Source organism: Anomaloglossus baeobatrachus, chromosome 6 (genome assembly GCF_048569485.1).
Source record: "Anomaloglossus baeobatrachus isolate aAnoBae1 chromosome 6, aAnoBae1.hap1, whole genome shotgun sequence".
Lineage (NCBI taxonomy): Eukaryota > Metazoa > Chordata > Amphibia > Anura > Aromobatidae > Anomaloglossus > Anomaloglossus baeobatrachus.
In genome coordinates this window covers 500,074,196-500,092,382 of record NC_134358.1, presented here as the reverse complement: position 1 = coordinate 500,092,382, position 18,187 = coordinate 500,074,196, and the positions used below count along the sequence as shown (strand labels likewise).

At 43.0% G+C, this 18,187-nt stretch overlaps 1 protein-coding gene across 3 annotated transcripts in view; it reads right to left on the bottom strand.

The window, feature by feature from the left end:
* The window catches only part of DPP6 (dipeptidyl peptidase like 6), a 1,510,443-nt gene that overhangs the window by 433,829 nt on the left and 1,058,427 nt on the right, over positions 1-18,187 (bottom strand). For all 3 annotated transcript variants that reach the window (XM_075315434.1, XM_075315436.1, XM_075315435.1), the window contains exon 4: positions 8,585-8,679. In XM_075315434.1, the coding sequence (XP_075171549.1) occupies positions 8,585-8,679 (95 nt within the window). The remainder of the gene's footprint in view (positions 1-8,584; positions 8,680-18,187) is intronic.

Sequence of the window (18,187 nt, the reverse complement as noted above, 5' to 3'; positions counted from 1 at the left end):
CATATATATATATATATATATATATATATATATATAAAATATACATAGTACAGACCAAAAGTTTGGACACACCTTCTCAATGAGTTTTCTTTATTTTCATGACTCTGAAAATTGTAGATTCACATTAAAGGCATCAAAACTATGAATTATGAATTACTGAATAATGAAATACTTACCAAAAAAGTGTGAAACAACTGAAAATATGTCTTATATTCTAGGTTCTTCAAAGTAGCCACCTTTTGCTTTGATTACTGCTTTGTACACTCTTGGCATTCTCTTGATGAGCTTCAAGAGGTAGTCACCGGAGGTAGTTTTCCAACAGTCTTGAAGGAGTTCCCAGAGATGCTTAGCACTTGTTGGCCCTTTTGCCTTCACTCTGCGATCCAGCTCACCCCAAACCATCTCGATTGGGTTCAGGTCTGGTGACTTTGCAGACCAGGTTATCTGGCGTAGCACCCCATCACTCTCCTTCTTAGTCAAATAGCCCTTACACAGCCTGGAGGTGTGTTTGGGGTCATTGTCCTGTTGAAAAATAAATGATGGTTCAACTAATTCAAACCGGATGGAATAGCATGCTGCTGCAAGATGCTGTGGTAGCCATGCTGGTTCTGTATGCCTTCAATTTTGACTAAATCCCCAACAGTGTCAAAAGCAAAGCACCTCCACACCATCACACCTCCTCCTCCATGCTTCACGGTGGGAATCAGCCATGTAGAGTCCATCTGTTCACCTTTTCTACAAAGACACGGTGGTTGGATCCAAAGATCTCAAATTTGGCCTCATCAGACCAAAGCACAGATTTCCACTAGTCTAATGTCCATTCCTTGTGTTCTTTAACCCCAACAAGTCTCTTCTGCTTGTTGACTGTCCTTAGCAGTGGTTTCCTAGCAGCTATTTTACCATGAAGGCCTGCTGCACAAAGTCTCCTCTTAACAGTTGTATATACTGCTTTCAAGGCTAAGGGGTACTTTGCATGCTGCGACATCGCTAGCCGATTGTAGAGATGCCGAGCGCGATAATCCCCGCCCCCGTCGCAGATGTGATCTCTTGTGATAGCTGCCGTAGCGAATATTATTGCTACGGCAGCTTCACACGCACTTACCTGCCCTGCGACGTCGCTCTGGCTGGCAACCCGCCTCCTTCCTAAGGGGGCGGGTCGTGCGGCGTCACAGCGATGTCACACGGCAGGCGGCCAATAGGAGCGGAGGGGCGGAGATAAGCGGGACCTAAACATCCCGCCCACCTCCTTCCTTCCTCATTGCAGGCGGGACACAGGTAAGGAGATGTTCCTCGCTCCTGCGGCTTCATACACAGCGATGTGTGCTGCCGCAGGAACGAGGAACAACATCGTACCTGTCGCTGCAGCGAAATTATGGAAATGACCGACACTACACAGGTCACCGATTTACGACGCTTTTGCGATCATTTATCGGTGCTTCTAGGTTTTACAGGTTGTGACGTCGTTACTGGCGCCAGATGTGCGTCACTTTCGATTTGACCTTGACGACATCTCAGTAGCGATGTCACAACGTGCAAAGTACCCCTAAGGCTATACCACGCATTTCATAGTGTTGGTATAACCATACATTTTTAGTTTTAAGTCTTATGATGATAAACTGTTATCCAGCCTGCAAAATTAGGCCAAGAATAGCACACCGACTCCCTTGTTATTTTTTGTTATTCCAATGTAATATTTCATGGCTTTGATCACAGCTGTCCCCATCTATATAGGACAAACACATGGATATAATTAAATTTACATAACGTCAATAATAAATTATGAATATACTAAATAAATTATGAATAGAAGAAAAATAAAATATGCTCTCCTTTGTGACAATTGGCACTGCAGTCCATGCCCAGTCTGTGCATAAATTAAAGACTGAAGGTCTTCCAATAAACATAAAAAATATATATTTTTCAAGACCTGGATATAAATTTGTCATCCACACATTTCAGTTCAGTGGAGGGTAACTTTAATCATTAGGGAAAGATGTTGACTTTTCTATATACAAATATGGTACATAGTGAAGATTTTCTGTCTATAGCAAATGGAAGCATAGAGTTCAATAAACCTTGCTTAATGTCATTTAAAAAGCATTATCCATGGCAAAAAGTACAAAATATCATTTCAGCCGCCTAATACAATGGTGTGTTTCACACTTTAAACTGGAACTGTACAAATACAAGAGGATTTGAGGCTTTGGAAAAAAAAAACGTAGAGCAATTGTTCCGGTCTGTAGAATCAGAAAGTAAACTTTGCTGCTACGGCGAGTGTAATTCCCAGCACATAGCGGCCATCAAGGTATCAAACACGAAAAGATTACAGGAGGTAAAATGTTTTTCTTGATAGATCAACAGGCAAAAAACACAAGACGACGGTGTACTGCATACACAAGTACAACACTCGATGCCTGTGGGGAGCCATAGAAAATGTCAGACTTGCCTAATGTAATGTAACAAAGGTAATGCAAGTATTGATTTCCATGGACCATTACACGGAATATTTGGCAGTCCTCATTGACAAATATGCTTAGTTCCCAGTGGAAGATATAATCAAAGCCTCTTCCTTTAATCAAGTTTTTGAATCTAGTTTCATCATACAAAGTTTCATCATTTAACAGGATGGGTCCCCTAACAATATCAGACAGCAAAACCCAGGATGATCTAATAATCGGAGAGTGTGAAAGCGCGAAACCTTGAAAACCACAGACAGAAGAACCATCGTCTCTACATATTTGTGACCTGGAACCATCAGGTCATATTTTTCTATTAAGCGCAATGTCCAGGATTAGTTACTGTAGTTTCCAATGCTGGTCTTCAAATCCAATCAAACTACTTTTGTGGAAATGGACAAGGTAAGCTGCACATTTCACCCTAACAGTGCAAAACCTGCAGTAGTTACACGACCCTTTGGCCTCATTCAGATATTTGGCTTTTATTGCATATGACAAAACAGAGCTTTTTTAATTGGTCTAATTTTTAGCCATTGTTGGGTCCTTATATTCACTTTAATATCAGTATCCATTTTTCTCATATGCAAAACAACATATTTCCGAATGTATTTATGTACTGTGCAAAATGAATATAAAAGTTTATAATCTTGCTTGACTTTGAAACTTAACGAATTGCCTCAATGTCTTCCTCCTTCCCTTTCTCTTCCCCCTCTACATTCCTTAACCTTTTCCATTCCCACCTCCCCTCCAATTCCCCTTCCCTCATCTTCTTTTGGCCTACCCTTTCTTCCCTTCCTCTTCCCCTTCTTTGTGCTTTCAACAACATTTTTAAGAATGCATTTTAAATACTTCAATTACCCCCTCCCCTGTTATTGTAAACCCCTTAAAATTTAATAAAGTATACAAAACAAAACATTTCCAAACTTCTCCTACTTATAAGCTCGGTGCTAGAGATGAATGGACCCGAACTTTTATGTTCGGTGTTTGACTTTACAAAAAAATCAGTGTTCGAGTTCAGAACTTTACATTGCTGACCACTCACGCTAACATGCTTGAGCACGGTTGATGCTCAGCCCAGTGAAAGCCGCTTGCAGTATTTGAATGGCTCACACTGGGGGTAAAACAAGCGTTAGCGGATGTAGTGTGCACCCCCCAAAAAAAAATGGAAAAACCCTGCCTACTTCTCCCCTGGATGTGTTCTGTTTATAGCTGGCAGTATGTGGTCGGAGACCCGAACTGCCCAATCAGTGACTTTCAATGAGGTTCAGGTCAAGTCTGGGTCTATAACAGAACTTTATCTAAAGTCCAGGCCAACTAAAACTTCAGTGGGTCCGCTCATCTCTACTTGGGGGAAATGAAGCCTTTGGCAGTGACACATGTTGGACGCCTAAAGACCCCTCTGTACATCCGCTACCCCACAGCATATTACATGCAAAGGAGGTCACATTGGAACCAGTAGAGTATCACAATAAGCAAGTTGCAAAAGAGTTGGAACTAGTTGGATTTTTCGCAACTTGCTTATCATAGTTATGATCGCAGTGCCCATCTCCATTCACCTGCATTATGCTTCCATATTGCAGTGCCTCAAAGAAAATTCTGACAACATGACCTGTCATGGCCAAGCTCCAGCACTAAATACTAAAAACAGCAGCACTCAGCATGTATCCTTAATTTTCACAGACCAATTGATTTGAATGGCAAGTGTGATCAGTGAATCAAAATCAGACATGCAGCTGTTTTTTCAAGACATTTGTTCAACATCAAAGACATAGATACAGTATGTGAATAATCCCACAGAGTATAATAGATGTGTATTCTAACTGTGAAAAACATAACTTACATGAAAATCTAAATGAAGCCTTACAGGTGCATATTTAATGTATTCATACCAGGAGTGCACTGATGTTATGGGCATTTTAGTAGTTCCTGGGTACCCATGGGCAGATTGGACCCAGATTTCACTTTGCTTGCCACTGTTTCATACACATAGGTTCTATTTTTGCATAGATCTGAAATGGTGCCACTCTGCTCTCACAAGAAGTTTGGCAAAGCTTTTCTATGACAGTACAGACAAAAGAAGCATTCACTCATCCGTGCGACATGTCCGAGTGCTGTCCGATTTATCAGGCAACACATAGACCCATTGGATACATGCCCAAGATTAGGATCCTGGACGCAACGGGTCCTGATCTGCAGGTCTGCGAGTCTCCTCTGCAGGAGACTGCAGCTGCTCATGCCCATGATCTCAGGGGCTCAGGCAATTGAAGTTTCTCTCTTCTGTTCTCCTTGCGGAGAACACTTGCAGCTACGCACCACACAATTGACATGCTGCAGCTCGGAAAGCCGCACCACAGGACAGTGTTTGCTGTGGAAAAAACAAGCACAGTGGCAAATGTCATCCACTGTGCTTGTACTGTACATATCAGCATTTTGGATGCAGCTGAAACATGGGCACAGAAAGGAGTGAGTCAGTTGTATGCATCTCTATGCAACCAACCCACTCCTTTGAGGAGAGTGTGAGTCCGTGCCGGGTGATGAAACGCGAGACTTGCGTGAGATACACGTGAGGCACTCGCAAGTGTGACACCGGCCTTAATGGTTTTATGGTCCTCAGCTCACAGGTTCCCTCTAGAGGCAAGTAAAGCAGAAACTATCACCAATAGTTACCTGGAGTAGGAGAGAAGTCTTTACAGCAAAACTAATTAGCGATAGATAACAGCTGACTATTGCTGAGGGGTACTTCTCACATAGCGAGATTGCTAGCGAGATCGCTGCTGAGTTACAGGTTTTGTAACGTGCCAGTTACCTCATCAGTGATCTCGCTGTGTGTGACACTAAGCAGCGACCTCGCCCCTGCTGTGAAATCGCTGATTGTTACACACTGTTCTGGTTCATTTTTTGCTCTTTGGTCTCCCACTGTGCAGTACACATCGGCGTGTTTGACGGCGGGAGACCAACGAGCACCGACTCTGTGTAAGCAGCGTACGCTAGTAACCAGGGTAAATATCGGGTAACTAAGCAAAGCGCTTTGCTTGGTTACCCGATATTTACCCTGGTTACCAGCGTACACCGCTTACAGGCTCCAGCGCTGGCTCCTTGCACACATAGCCAGGGTAAATATCGGGTAACTAAGCAAAGCGCTTTGCTTAGTAACCCGATGTGTACCCTATCTACGTTTACAGGAAGCCAGCGCTGGCAGCTCGTAAGCAGTGTATGCTGGTAACCAGATTGACAGCTCACCAGCGACCATGTAGCGACGTACCAGCGATCCTGACCAGGTCATATCGTGGTCGGAATCGCTAGTACGTCGTTTAGTGAGACGGTACCCTTACACTCAGAGGTTCAGGAGACCAGAGGATTTACTTAACCCTAGCAGGACTGGATAAAGGAGAAGCTGCACAGCTAGAAGTATTAACCTGAGAAAGTGTGTATGAAGCCATACACTGTGATCTCCTGACACCAGAAACAGGAGGGACCACTCTCCATCGTGATACCCTCATAACAACAGCCCTCATACTAAAAATGTGGTTATGTGAACATAGTCTAATTACCTGTATAAGACATGGCCATAGATGACTAGGTTTTTCATCTACATTGAAAGAAGCTGATTAACCTTCACAATCTTTTCACCTTTTCTTCACACAACCCCCACTTTTTTGGCTCATCTAACGGCATCTGGATAAATGATTGTAGTATAAAAGCCTAATTTTGCTTATGCCTTTAGTCTTGAGGTCTGCTCCTGTTCAGAGTGTAAGTTTAGTGAAAATCCAGAGCTTTACAGCATTCGACAGGAGCTGCAAATGTAGTCTTTTAATCATAAAGTTGAAGAGCAGCTCAGTTCTGTGTTCAAACAGCGCCCCGGCTTTGAAGTTCTGGACCAAACGTCAGGTACAGTGCGCGGAGCGGATGTGGAGTTGGGAAGTCTTACATTCATCATCAGACACAAAACTAATAATAAAGTCCAGTGTTTATGTAGTAACAAAGCAACAATACCAGACGCCTTTGATAAATGAGCGGAAAATCTTTTATCATATTCTACTTAGACAAGTTGTCAACCTGCAAGCAGTTCTATAGCGAATTTACAGCTAGAAACAAAGGCTTGAATAGAGAAGATTACAGCACATCCTACTACTCTAACATTCTACTTCTTTAATTATGGGGATTTTTATTAATGTAGGCTGGTTTTGAAGTGCACATCTAGACACTTCTGTTTTATTCTTAAAGGAAACTGTTCCTTCCCCTGAAATCAAATAAAAAAGGCTGGGAAATAGAAATCTCTCAGACAGTAACCTATGTGAGGTTTTTTAACTTCTTAACACTACACACATTTTCCAATTAGAAGCATTTACCTGTGTGATGTGAATACAGATTAACTGTACAAGATGGAAAACTTCCTTAAAGATGGCTTGTCACTAGTGATAGGCGGACCCGGATTGTAAAAGTCCGGATCCGCACAATTTCAAATGTACCCGAGTGCTGGACCTGGGCCAGAAATTCTCAGGGAATTCCAGCTGATTTCTGGGTCCAACACTTCGGAAATAAAAAAAAAAAGAAAAGAAGAATGAAGCAAGCACACTATACTTACCAAGTCTCCGGCGCGGCTATAACTACTTCTGGGTCACTCATTCCACTTTTGGGGTTTCTCATTATTACTCATGCATATTCAATGCTTCCCCCGCCCACCAGCAGTCTCCATGTTTGTGATTGGTTGCAGGCAGACAGCGCCCCCAGCCTGTGTGACAGTGTCTGACTGCAACCAATCATAGACCCTGTCTTCGTGTCACTATCGTGGTGTAAAAATAAACTAATTAAAAAAAAATTTTTGTAAGGTCCCCCCATATTATGATACATAGCACAGATAAAGCATATGGCTACAGGCTGCGGCCCCCAGCCGTGCGCTTATCTTGGCTGTGTATCAAAATAAGAGGAATCGCATGCGGCTTTTTTTAACAAAAATATTTAAATAAACAATTTAAAAAACTGGAGTGCGGTCCCCCCCAATTTGATACCCGGCCATGATGATTTATTTATTTTTAGACCAATCTACAGTGCAAGCAGTCAGACACTTTCATACAGGCTGGGGACATATCTGACTGCAGCCAATCACAGATGCCAGGACGGCCAGTGAGTGGGGGAAGCAATGAATATTGATGAGCAATAATGAGCGGCCCTGGAAGAAGAATCAGCGGCCACAAGAGCAGTTACAGCCATGCTGGAGACTCGGTAAGCATGAAGCGCTTGCTCCAATCCCCCCTCTATCCCTTCTACCACCATTTTTCTGCACTGGGTTCTGGTTCCCATAGACTTATATGTGAACCTGCGTCCGGCCAGATGTCCAGGATCAATTCCTTGCCAGAACAGCAATTTTTTTAAAATCCGGTTAGATTTTCCGGTCCCAATAATCTGCAAGTACGCCAATCACTACTTATCACAAACCATAACATTTTTGTAATCCTCTCTAAATGCCAATGTTCTCCAGAATATGGAAGGGTTTGTTTGTTTTTGCCCTTCTCAGTTCCTGAGATATGAATTCCTCTTCCTTGTATGTAAATTTAATCTTACTATCCAACAAGGTGTTGTCCTAAACTATTCTTCTAAGGGCTCGCTCACATGAATATATAAATTGGATGAGTGCAATCTGATAAAAATGGGCTTGCGCTCGGACCAATGTTATTAAGCGAGGCAGTGCTGGTGAACATTTTTTTCTCATACCGAAAAAAATTGCAACATAGTTCGATTTGACTCTGAAATAAGATGGGTGTGGAAAAAAAATCAGGTGCCATATGGAATCACATTATAGCACCAATTTTTAAGGATTGTTTTTTTTTTTTTTCTCAGCTGCATTTGGCATGAAAAAAAAAAAAACACACTATGCTGCGCTTTGACTCCGGAATCGGTAAAGTACGAGAAAAAAAAATGGACGCCATATGGACCATCAATATGGCATCCGATGTTTACAGATATATTACAGCCTAGGGATCAATCCCCCTTGGCTAACAAGAATATATTAAGTACAGTGAAGAGAAGGCTATATCTCGTGAATAGAGAGGAACAGGAACAAAACGAAAATTTGAAATGAATATGGCATGGCACCACATATAGTGAAAGTCACATGAGAAACTACTTACAAACATTTTCTTCTCTATCAGTAATGTTGACTCGTTCTTTTCCACATTTAGCTTCACCACATTGCCTTGTTGGGTTCTGAATAACAGTTCTTTACCTGGAAAGCAAAGCAGAATTATGTTAGCAGGAAAATAGTATAAAAGTTTTTTTACTGATATAAGAGTCTAAAAAAATCAGCTGAGCAGAAAATGTCTAAGAAGATCAAAGCCACACAAATTCAGTACTAATAAAATAACTGAATACATAAAAATGAGGTTCAGTGAGGATAAAGGTGGAAATATGGATTTAAGGATTGGTGCACTTTGTATCTGTACACTTAGGCGGGCTTTGCACGCTGCGACATCGGTAACAATGTGTTACCGATGCTGCAGCGATAGTCCCGCCCCCGTCGCACGTGCAATATCTAGTGAAAGCTGCCGTAGCGATTATTATCGCTATGGCAGTTTCACACGCACATACCTGCCGTGCGACGTCCCTCTGACCGGCAACCCGCCTCCTTCCTAAGGGGGCGGGTCGTGCGGCGTCACAGCGACGTCACACGGAAGGCGGCCAATTGAAGTGGAGGGGCGGAGATGAGCAGGATGTAAACATCCCGCCCACCTCCGTCCTTCTCATTGCAGTCGGCGGCAGGTAAGGTGAAGTTCCTCGCTCCTGCGGCTTCACACACAGCGATGTGTGCTGCCGCAGGAGCGAGGAACAACATCGCACCTGTCGCTGCACTGGCATTATGGAAATGTCGGAGGTTGCATCGATGATACGATAACGACACTTTTGAGCTCGTTCATCGTATCAAAAAGGTTTTACACGTTGCGATATCGACTGCGACGCCGGATGTGCGTCACTTTCGATTTGACCCCATCGACATCGCACGTGCGATGTCGCAACGTGCAAAGCCGCCCTTAGTCTACTGTGTGGGAGCTGTTCCCGATATATACTGCAACAGTATTATGGACCTCATTCACTAGACAGAGGCTAAAAGTGTGTAATTTCAGTCTACGTCTGGCTGTTACGTGCCATCATGGCATTTGTTTAACTGTGTAGAAAAGTTCAGAAAATGGCGCTTTCGTATTCAAGGACCACCACAAAGAATCCACGTGGTATACATTTCTTTACAATGGGTCTCTATAGGGGACAGATTCCTCGGCATTGTTGATGAGCGAATAGTAAATACAGTGGAATCTTGGTTTACAAGAACAATACGTTCTGGGAGTGTGCTTGTAAACCAAGTTACTCATCTAGCAAAGCAAAATTTCCCTTAGGAATTAATGCAAGCTCAGACAATTCATTCCACAACTTGTTCAATGTCCCATCCTGGTCCCCTATTGTGCCATTGCACACACGCACAAACACACACACACACAAACACAAAGAAACACACACATTATGCTCACCTTACCTTCATTTCCATCGCCGGCCTCATGGTTCTTGTAGTTCACTGGTACAGGATGTATATCGGGTAACCACTGCAACCAATGCCGGAGCTTCCGCTGCTTGAGCACTGACGTCAAAGGCATGAGCCGCTTGCCTCTGATTGGTCGGCGCGCTGCCTTTGAGTAGCGGATGACAGCGGAAGTTCCTCCACCGTCACGATGGTCACCTGATACACATCATGTACCGGCGAACTACAAGAACCATGAGGCCAGCGATGGAATGGAAGGTAAGGTGAGCATAATATGTCTGTGTGTGTTTGTGTGTGCTTGTGTGGACTGCAAGAACGTGTCAGAGCGTGGTTAAAGTACGGAACCGGAAGTGTGTGCGTTGAGTATTTGCTCTTACAGCAAAGATTGCTCATAAACTGAGTTACAAATTTACAGCAAGCTTTGCTCGTATAGCAAAATGCTTGCAAACCGGGTTGCTCATCAACCGATGTTCCACTGTATTGTGGTTCGGAATATTTGTAACAAGTCCAAAAGTGCTATTCCGGTATTCATCATGAATAACGAACCTAATGCAAGTCAATGGGGAACCTGAGCATTTTTCTGGGAAATCTTCAAGAAAAATTATCGGGTGTCCCATTGACTTCCATTAGGTTCATCGTTCATGATGAATACTGGAATAATACTCTGTAATTCATTACGAATATTCCGAACCCGAATAGTTATTATTCGCTCATCACTGCTTGGCTCCATCCTGTGATCACTGTGCATACCTGCTGAGCAAATTTGCCTGATAATGGCCGCAAACATAGTGTGTACCTAGCTTTACACTGTAGACACACGTGATACATTGAGTAAAGCTTAGGGCGGGCTTAATGTATGTCAAAAAGATTTAAAGTGCACTAAAAAGAATTTAAACATTGACAAACGTTTCTCAGCAATCCTAATTAAAGTACTGATCATATTTAGTGTTGATTATTAAAATCAAGCCGTGAGCACAGTGTCTGTACCCCAGTGGTGGACACAGACAAAAGAGGGCCCCTGTGCAAGAACAATATATGGGATCATTGCAGCCCAAGGAACTCATGATAATGCATAATTCTACCTGCTTTGGAGACAGAAATGGTCTACCTTACCTCTTGGGCCCCTGTGGCTGCACCAATGATATGTCCGCCCCTGCTGTACCCCACAGAGAACCCATAATAAAGGTCAATAACCTACAAAACAGCTCAACAATCTATGATAATATAAATGGTATAGTAATGACAACTCAATTTCTTCTCTTGGATGAGTTTACCCTTAACTTTTCTTGACATGCAAGCAATCAAAACCCTTGCCAGGCTGAAGACTGAATTACAACCAAAAAAAAGCGGCAAATAGAAAAATTTAACAAAAACATATTATGACATTGTATCACTAAATCATGTGGGTTTTTTTTTAGCAATTAGAGATAAGCAAATTAGTTTGATGCAAATTGTATTAATCTCAAATGTTACAAAAATAGAGATTCTCCCAAATCTGACTTTTTTGTGATCTGCTAGGTGAGAACTCAGCTAAGTGGTGATTATCTGGACCCATTTTACTGTTTGTGTAGGACCCAATAAAATGGTTGAAAAAAATCCTTTTCTACCCTTTCACCTGTCTGCCGTAGTCCCTTTTTGGTCCCATCTGTACATACGGTTTATACATCCATTACTGGAGTAACCAATGTGCTCTTTGGCTGGTTTGCTATTTTTACTTAATGCTATTTTTACTTAATGCTTGATATCACAAGATATGCCAAACTATTGATGTCAGAGGCATATTCTGTGCCGGGCTTCTGCCGTTGAGTGAAAATCAAGGAGGACTTGAAGAGAGAGAACATTGTATGCCTGGGGCCAGAGGGGACCGTATTGAGGACTAGAGGGGGCTGCATAGGGAGTATTTATCTATCCACCCTTTACTTATTGTGTTCTGGGGTTTGGAGAGATCCAAAGGCATAAAAAAATAAATTAAATTTCCATCGCAGAACTTTGAGGCAAATCAAATTTCCAGAGGAAATAACTAAATTCGAATTTCTGCAGATTCACTCATCACTACTGGTAATGTCCGTGAGTAAGAAAGGATATAAAATAGCAAAATATATGATTACGTGTCTCTTGAATCTAGAATCTGTTGCTGCTTTATTGGCCCTTGATGGTTCTAGAAATAATGTGACTATAAAGGTCAGTGATTGGCTGCAGCCATCATGTGAATGATGGTCGTCATCATTTCCGGTACAGGTGGGTACCGTCAAAGGGGCAGCACCGGAGTGAGCAATGATTCAAGGGATCAGTAATTCCTATTTATTTTCAACCATCCCAACTCTCTGATTAGTTAAAAGAAAAGTCAAGAAAACTCTTCTTAAAGTGTGCTCTGTGAAAGTATCCAAACTATTTTTAGTCTTCTATTTTATCATCCAGGATTTCTAAACAAAATTGCATTTTTTTCTATAATCTGGGTATTTTTGTTATATGTATAGGATGGGATTAGATTGGCTATTTGCACCTCAAGAGAAAAAATAAGAGGATCGTCCACCTTTGAAACCACCCCAACAATCCTAATGAGCAAATGCACAGAGTAATAAAATAATACGGAGTACACATTACTGAAATATCAGTGTTCCTCCTGTGGGAAAGCCATTTTTTTGCTGTGGCTAGATCCCGAGAATCATTCCTCTATGTGTCCAAGCAGGTAAACCTGTATGGATGTGTTGCCACGATCAGGATTCCGAGCGTTTTGGAAGCAGGGTGTTTTTGCTTCATCTAAAATGTTGTGATGTACAGTACAAGCACTGTGAATGGGATTTATAGGACTTCCATGCCCACCGTGCTTGTTTTCCCCGCAGCATAAACTGACAAGCGGTGTGGCTCCCCGAGCCTCGGCATGTTATTTTATTGCTGTGGAGCCATGAGTGTTCTCTGCAGGGAAAGCAGATCGATCGTCCGTAGCCTCCCGAACCCTGATTGTGGGCATGAGCCGCTGTGGTCTCCTGCTGACAATACTCAGCCCTGCAGGAGAGGACACACTGCGTCCAGGACACAGCATGTCCAGATCATAGGCGTGCACCCTAAAACAGGTGAAATAAGGTTGAAAAAAACCAAAACAGACATAATTTTCTAAAGAATTGCCCATGTCTGATATTCAGCTTGGTCTACTAAAGACAATGTCTTGCAATTGTCTTATCTCTGCATTCAAAAAGTATGTGCCCACGATCAGTGTTTGCAGTGTTTTGGATGCAGCCTGTTTTTGCTGCATACAAAGTGCTGCGTTGTACAGTACAAGCATGGTGGATGAGATTTCTAGAAATCTCCTGCCCACTGTGCTTGTTTTTTCTGCAGCAAAAATTGACTTGCGGTGCTGCTTTCCGAGCCCGCAGCATGTCAATTGTTTGCAAGTATCCTCTGTAGGGAGAATACAAGCGAGAGACCGTAGCACTCCGAACCCTCATCGTGGGCACGAGCAGCTGTGGTCTCCTGCGGAGCAGACTCGCGGCCGCACAGGTCAGGACCCGCCACGTCCAGGACACATCAGGTCCTGATCGTGGGCACTTACCCTAATACTTTATATATTAAGCAAACAATTTAAATATTAATTTACAACATTAAAATATGTACAAAACCTTTACTCAAGAACCTTTTTTGCTCTCTTGTCTAGGCCATGTTTATATCACAGAATCTTCTTTAGAATTTCCTACAGAGTTGTGTCCAAATAATCCTTTTTTTAATGGCTGGAGAGATATAGGTACTCGTTTTTGGCCAATTGTTGCGAGCTCCCCACTGGTTCCATTTATTGACATAGTAATGTTGGAAACATTTTAGAACTACTATGACATATTGATATATTGATGTGAAGAGAACATCCTGGAGTGTTTCATATAAACACGTGAAAGAAAATAAAAAGAAATCTACGTGTTCGGCATTTACGCTCCATACTTAGTCGCTGTGCTTCATGCACTGTTGTCATTTATGAAATACAATCAATTGTATAGTTAGTGACTATTAAGTATTTTTCTATCTGTCGTGTTTATTGACAAATCATTGCTTGTAAGACGCTTACAATATATCACATCATGTAATTATGTAGGGACTGTATGTGAGCAGCAAATGTTTTCATCTTAAGAATGAATAGATTCGGTTCACACTTTCGCGATGAACTGTTTCGAGGCCATAATGAAATATATGCTTTAGGCAAGTTTTTATTTCACAGTTTGCTTGTTAAATGCTTTTGAACCCTTAACATTCAGTTATGGTTTTCATCAATCATTACGGCAATGCGTGAACAGAAAAAATATGTTTCAATGTACATTGAAACTCATCAAAATTAACCTATAGTTCACTTACTGAGAATCATTCTCCTTTTTTGGTAAAAATGATAATTAAATATCTTGACATTTATCAATGTAAGGCCTCTTTCACACATCAGTGATTCTGGTATGTATGTGACAGTTTTCATATGTACCAGAATCACGTACATACGTACACCCATTAAAATCAATGGGTCTGTGCACACATCAGTGATTTTTCACTGATTGTGTCTCTGTGCTGCGTGCACGCATGGAGACATGTCCGTTTTTTTCTGGCATTGCTGTTGTCACACGGAACACACAGTGATGTATTCTGTGAAACACGTACTAGAAAAACACGTACATTTAAAATAAAAAGCTTTTTAAACTCACCCGTCTCCAGCGACGCTGTCTTCAGCCGCTGCTGTCTCTGCTTCCAGGCCGGCTAATTATGCTCATGAATATGCAGTTATGCACTGCACAGCTGACCCAGAAGTAGCTGCAGAGGGGAGACAGCAGCGGTCGGACACAAAAGGGACAAAGATTCAGCACCACGGACAGCAGGAGAAGGGACAGGTGAGTTTGGAATACCTGATCTCCATGTGCTATCACAGATTATGGGTAACACATGGAGAACACACGTGTACCATGAAATCACAGCACACGGAGGGACATATGCTTTTTAACACATCAGTGAAAAAGATCTGTGTTTTTCACTGACGTGTGAAAGAGGCCTAACCTGAATACTTGGTTAAATGTCCAATCAGTGCTACTTAGAAAAATCTAGTGATGAACTGATAAGATTTTTTATTAGGGCAACCAAATCCTCAAATTAGGATTATAACACGGAATGCCCAATGCCCAACTCCTTAAGGCTGGGGTCACACGACGTTATAAAGAATCAGCCCCATTCTCATTTAGAAAAGTGGGACAATTTCTTTCTCACTTGTCATCGATATGTACCGTAATCCATTTTTTTTACTCAGCAGCTATTCATCATTTAAAGGACCTTAAAAATCAGCTCTTATACTGTGGCTTCATATGGCATCTGATTTTTTTTCTCACACCCTTCTGATTTCAGAATCAAATCGAAGCACACAGCAATTTTTTTCTCACAAAGAATCGGTATGAGAAAAAAATGTTCATCAGCACTGCCTCATTAAATAACATTGGACTGACTGCAATCCCTTCTTTATTAGTTTGCATTTCTCGGATTTATACCGTGGTGTGAGAGAGCCCTAATACTGCCAATACCTGGAGTGGGTTCTTGGCTGTCAGATGATGGCTGATCCTTCATGTTTAACTCGTTCACCACTGTCTCCAAGAGTGACCATGGCATTCTCATGATTGGGTTTCCCACTGATGTGATTGGGGACTGGGAGTAGAGATGAGTGGACCTGTGCAAGTTTGGGTTCTGCAGGTTCAGCAAGACTTGACTCGAATCTTATTGGAAGTCACTGATTGGGTAGTTTGTCTCCCTGCTCACATATAGCCAGCCATTAACAGATCACTTCCTGGTGTTTTATTATTTTTATTTTTTTTGTTTGTGCACACTACATTCGATAATGCTGATTTTACCTCCAGTGAGAGCCATTCAGACACTGCAAGTGGCTCTCACTGGGCCAAGAACCGAGCGTTCTTGGCCCGATCAAGTGGTTAGCATTAGTGATGAGCGAGTACTAAAAAGCTCGGGTGCTCGAAGCTCGGGCCGAGCCTCCCAAGATACTCGTGTACTCGGCCCGAGCACCGAGCCCAATGTTATCCTATGGGAGACCCGAGTATTTTTGTGAAATGACCCCCCGGCAGCATGTAGAAACCCTAAAAATGTCACAAAAGTCTCAGAAGAGTGCTCAAATGACATGGCATCAGCATGGGGAAGACCCCTTGAAGCATTTATCACTCAAAAGTCACAGCTGTGAACAATTTTGTCCAACTTTTACGCCATTTTTACGGACTCACCAGAAAACCTTCCAAAATGACACCAAAATGAATTTTCATGGCAAAAATGTTAAGGGCACATACCCAATAGTGAGATAGAGCTGGTGTATGTTACTTTTTGAGATTAATACATGAAAGATTTTACGTGAAAACCTTGTGTGGCACTCCGATGTCCAAAACGCACGTTTTGTGCTTTTTACTAACGATGTCGGTCATTTTTTTTTTCATTCTATCTCCCGTCGGTCTGTCTCTCTCTGTCTTGTCTGTCCCCCTCTCACAGTCTGTCGGTCAGTTCCCCCCCCTCTCTCTTACTTACCGTTCCCCGATCACTGCCGCGGCGCTGCACAGCTGTTCAAACTCCGGTGGCTTTTCCTCTTTTGAAAAAGCCGGCCGCTCATTAATCAATCTCGTATTCTCTGCTTTCCTGCTTTTCGGCGCCTATGATTGGTTGCAGTGAGACACGCTCCCACACTGAGTGACAGCTGTCTCACTGCACCCAATCACAGCAGCCGGTGGGTGTGTGTATACTGTGCAGTGAAATAATTAAATAATTTAAAAAAACGGCGTGCGGTCCCCCCAATTTTAATACCAGCCAGATAAAGCCATACGGCTGAAGGCTGGTATTCTCAGGATGGGGAGCTCCACGTTATGGGGAGCCCCCCACCCTAACAATATCAGTCAGCAGCCGCCCAGAATTGCCGCATACATTATATGCGACAGTTCTGGGACTGTACCCGGCTCTTCCCGATTTACCCTAGTGCGTTGGCAAATCGGGGTAATAAGGAGTTAATGGCAGCTCATAGCTGCCACTAAATCCTAGATTAATCATGTCAGGTGTCTCCCCGAGATTCCTTCCATGATTAATCTGTAAATTACAGTTAAAAAACACACACACACGAAAAATCCTTTATTAGAAATAAAAAACACTAACAAAGTCCCTCATTACCAATTTATTAACCCCGACAAACCCTCCATGTCCGGCGTACTCCACAGTCCTCCAGCGTCGCGTCCAGCTCTGCTGCATGGAAGTGACAGGAGCTGCAGAATACACCGCCGCTCCGGTCACCTCCACGCAGCTAATGAGATGAGTATAGCGATCAGCTGAGCTGTCACTGAGGTTACCTGGATCCAGCGGTGGATGCAGCGGTGGCCGCGGGTAACCTCAGTGACAGCTCAGCTGATCGCGCTACTCACCGCCGCTCCAGTCAGCTCCATGCACCAACTGAGGTGAGTATAGCGATCAGCTGCTGTCACTGAGGTTAATCGCGGCCACCGCTGGATCCAGCGGTGGCCGGGAGTTACCTGACTGACAGCAGCTGATCGCGCTATTCCCTTCATTAGCTGCGTGGAGGTGACCGGAGCGGCGGTGTCTTCTGCAGCTCCTGTCACTTCCATGCAGCAGAGCTGGACGCGACGCCGGAGTCCGTGGAGTACGCCGGACATGGAGGGTTTGTCGGGGTTAATAAATTGGTAATGAGGGACTTTGTTAGTGTTTTTTATTTCTAATAAAGGATTTTTCGGGTGTGTGTGTTTTTTAACTGTAATTTACAGATTAATCATGGAAGGAATCTCGGGGAGACGCCTGACATGATTAATCTAGGATTTAGTGGCAGCTATGGCCTGCCATTAACTCCTTATTACCCCGATTTGCCAACGCACTAGGGTAAATCGGGAAGAGCCGGGTACAGCCCCAGAACTGTCGCATATAATGTATGCGGCAATTCTGGGCAGCTGCTGACTGATATTGTTAGGGTGGGGGGCTCCCCATAACGTGGAGCTCCCCATCCTGAGAATACCAGCCTTCAGCTGTATGGCTTTATCTGGCTGGTATTAAAATTGGGGGGACCGCACGCCGTTTTTTTTAATTATTTATTTATTTATTTTACTGCACAGTATAGACCCGCCCACCGGCTGCTGTGATTGGGTGCAGTGTGACACCTGTCACTCAGCGTGGGGGCGTGTCTCACTGCAACCAATCATAGGCGCCT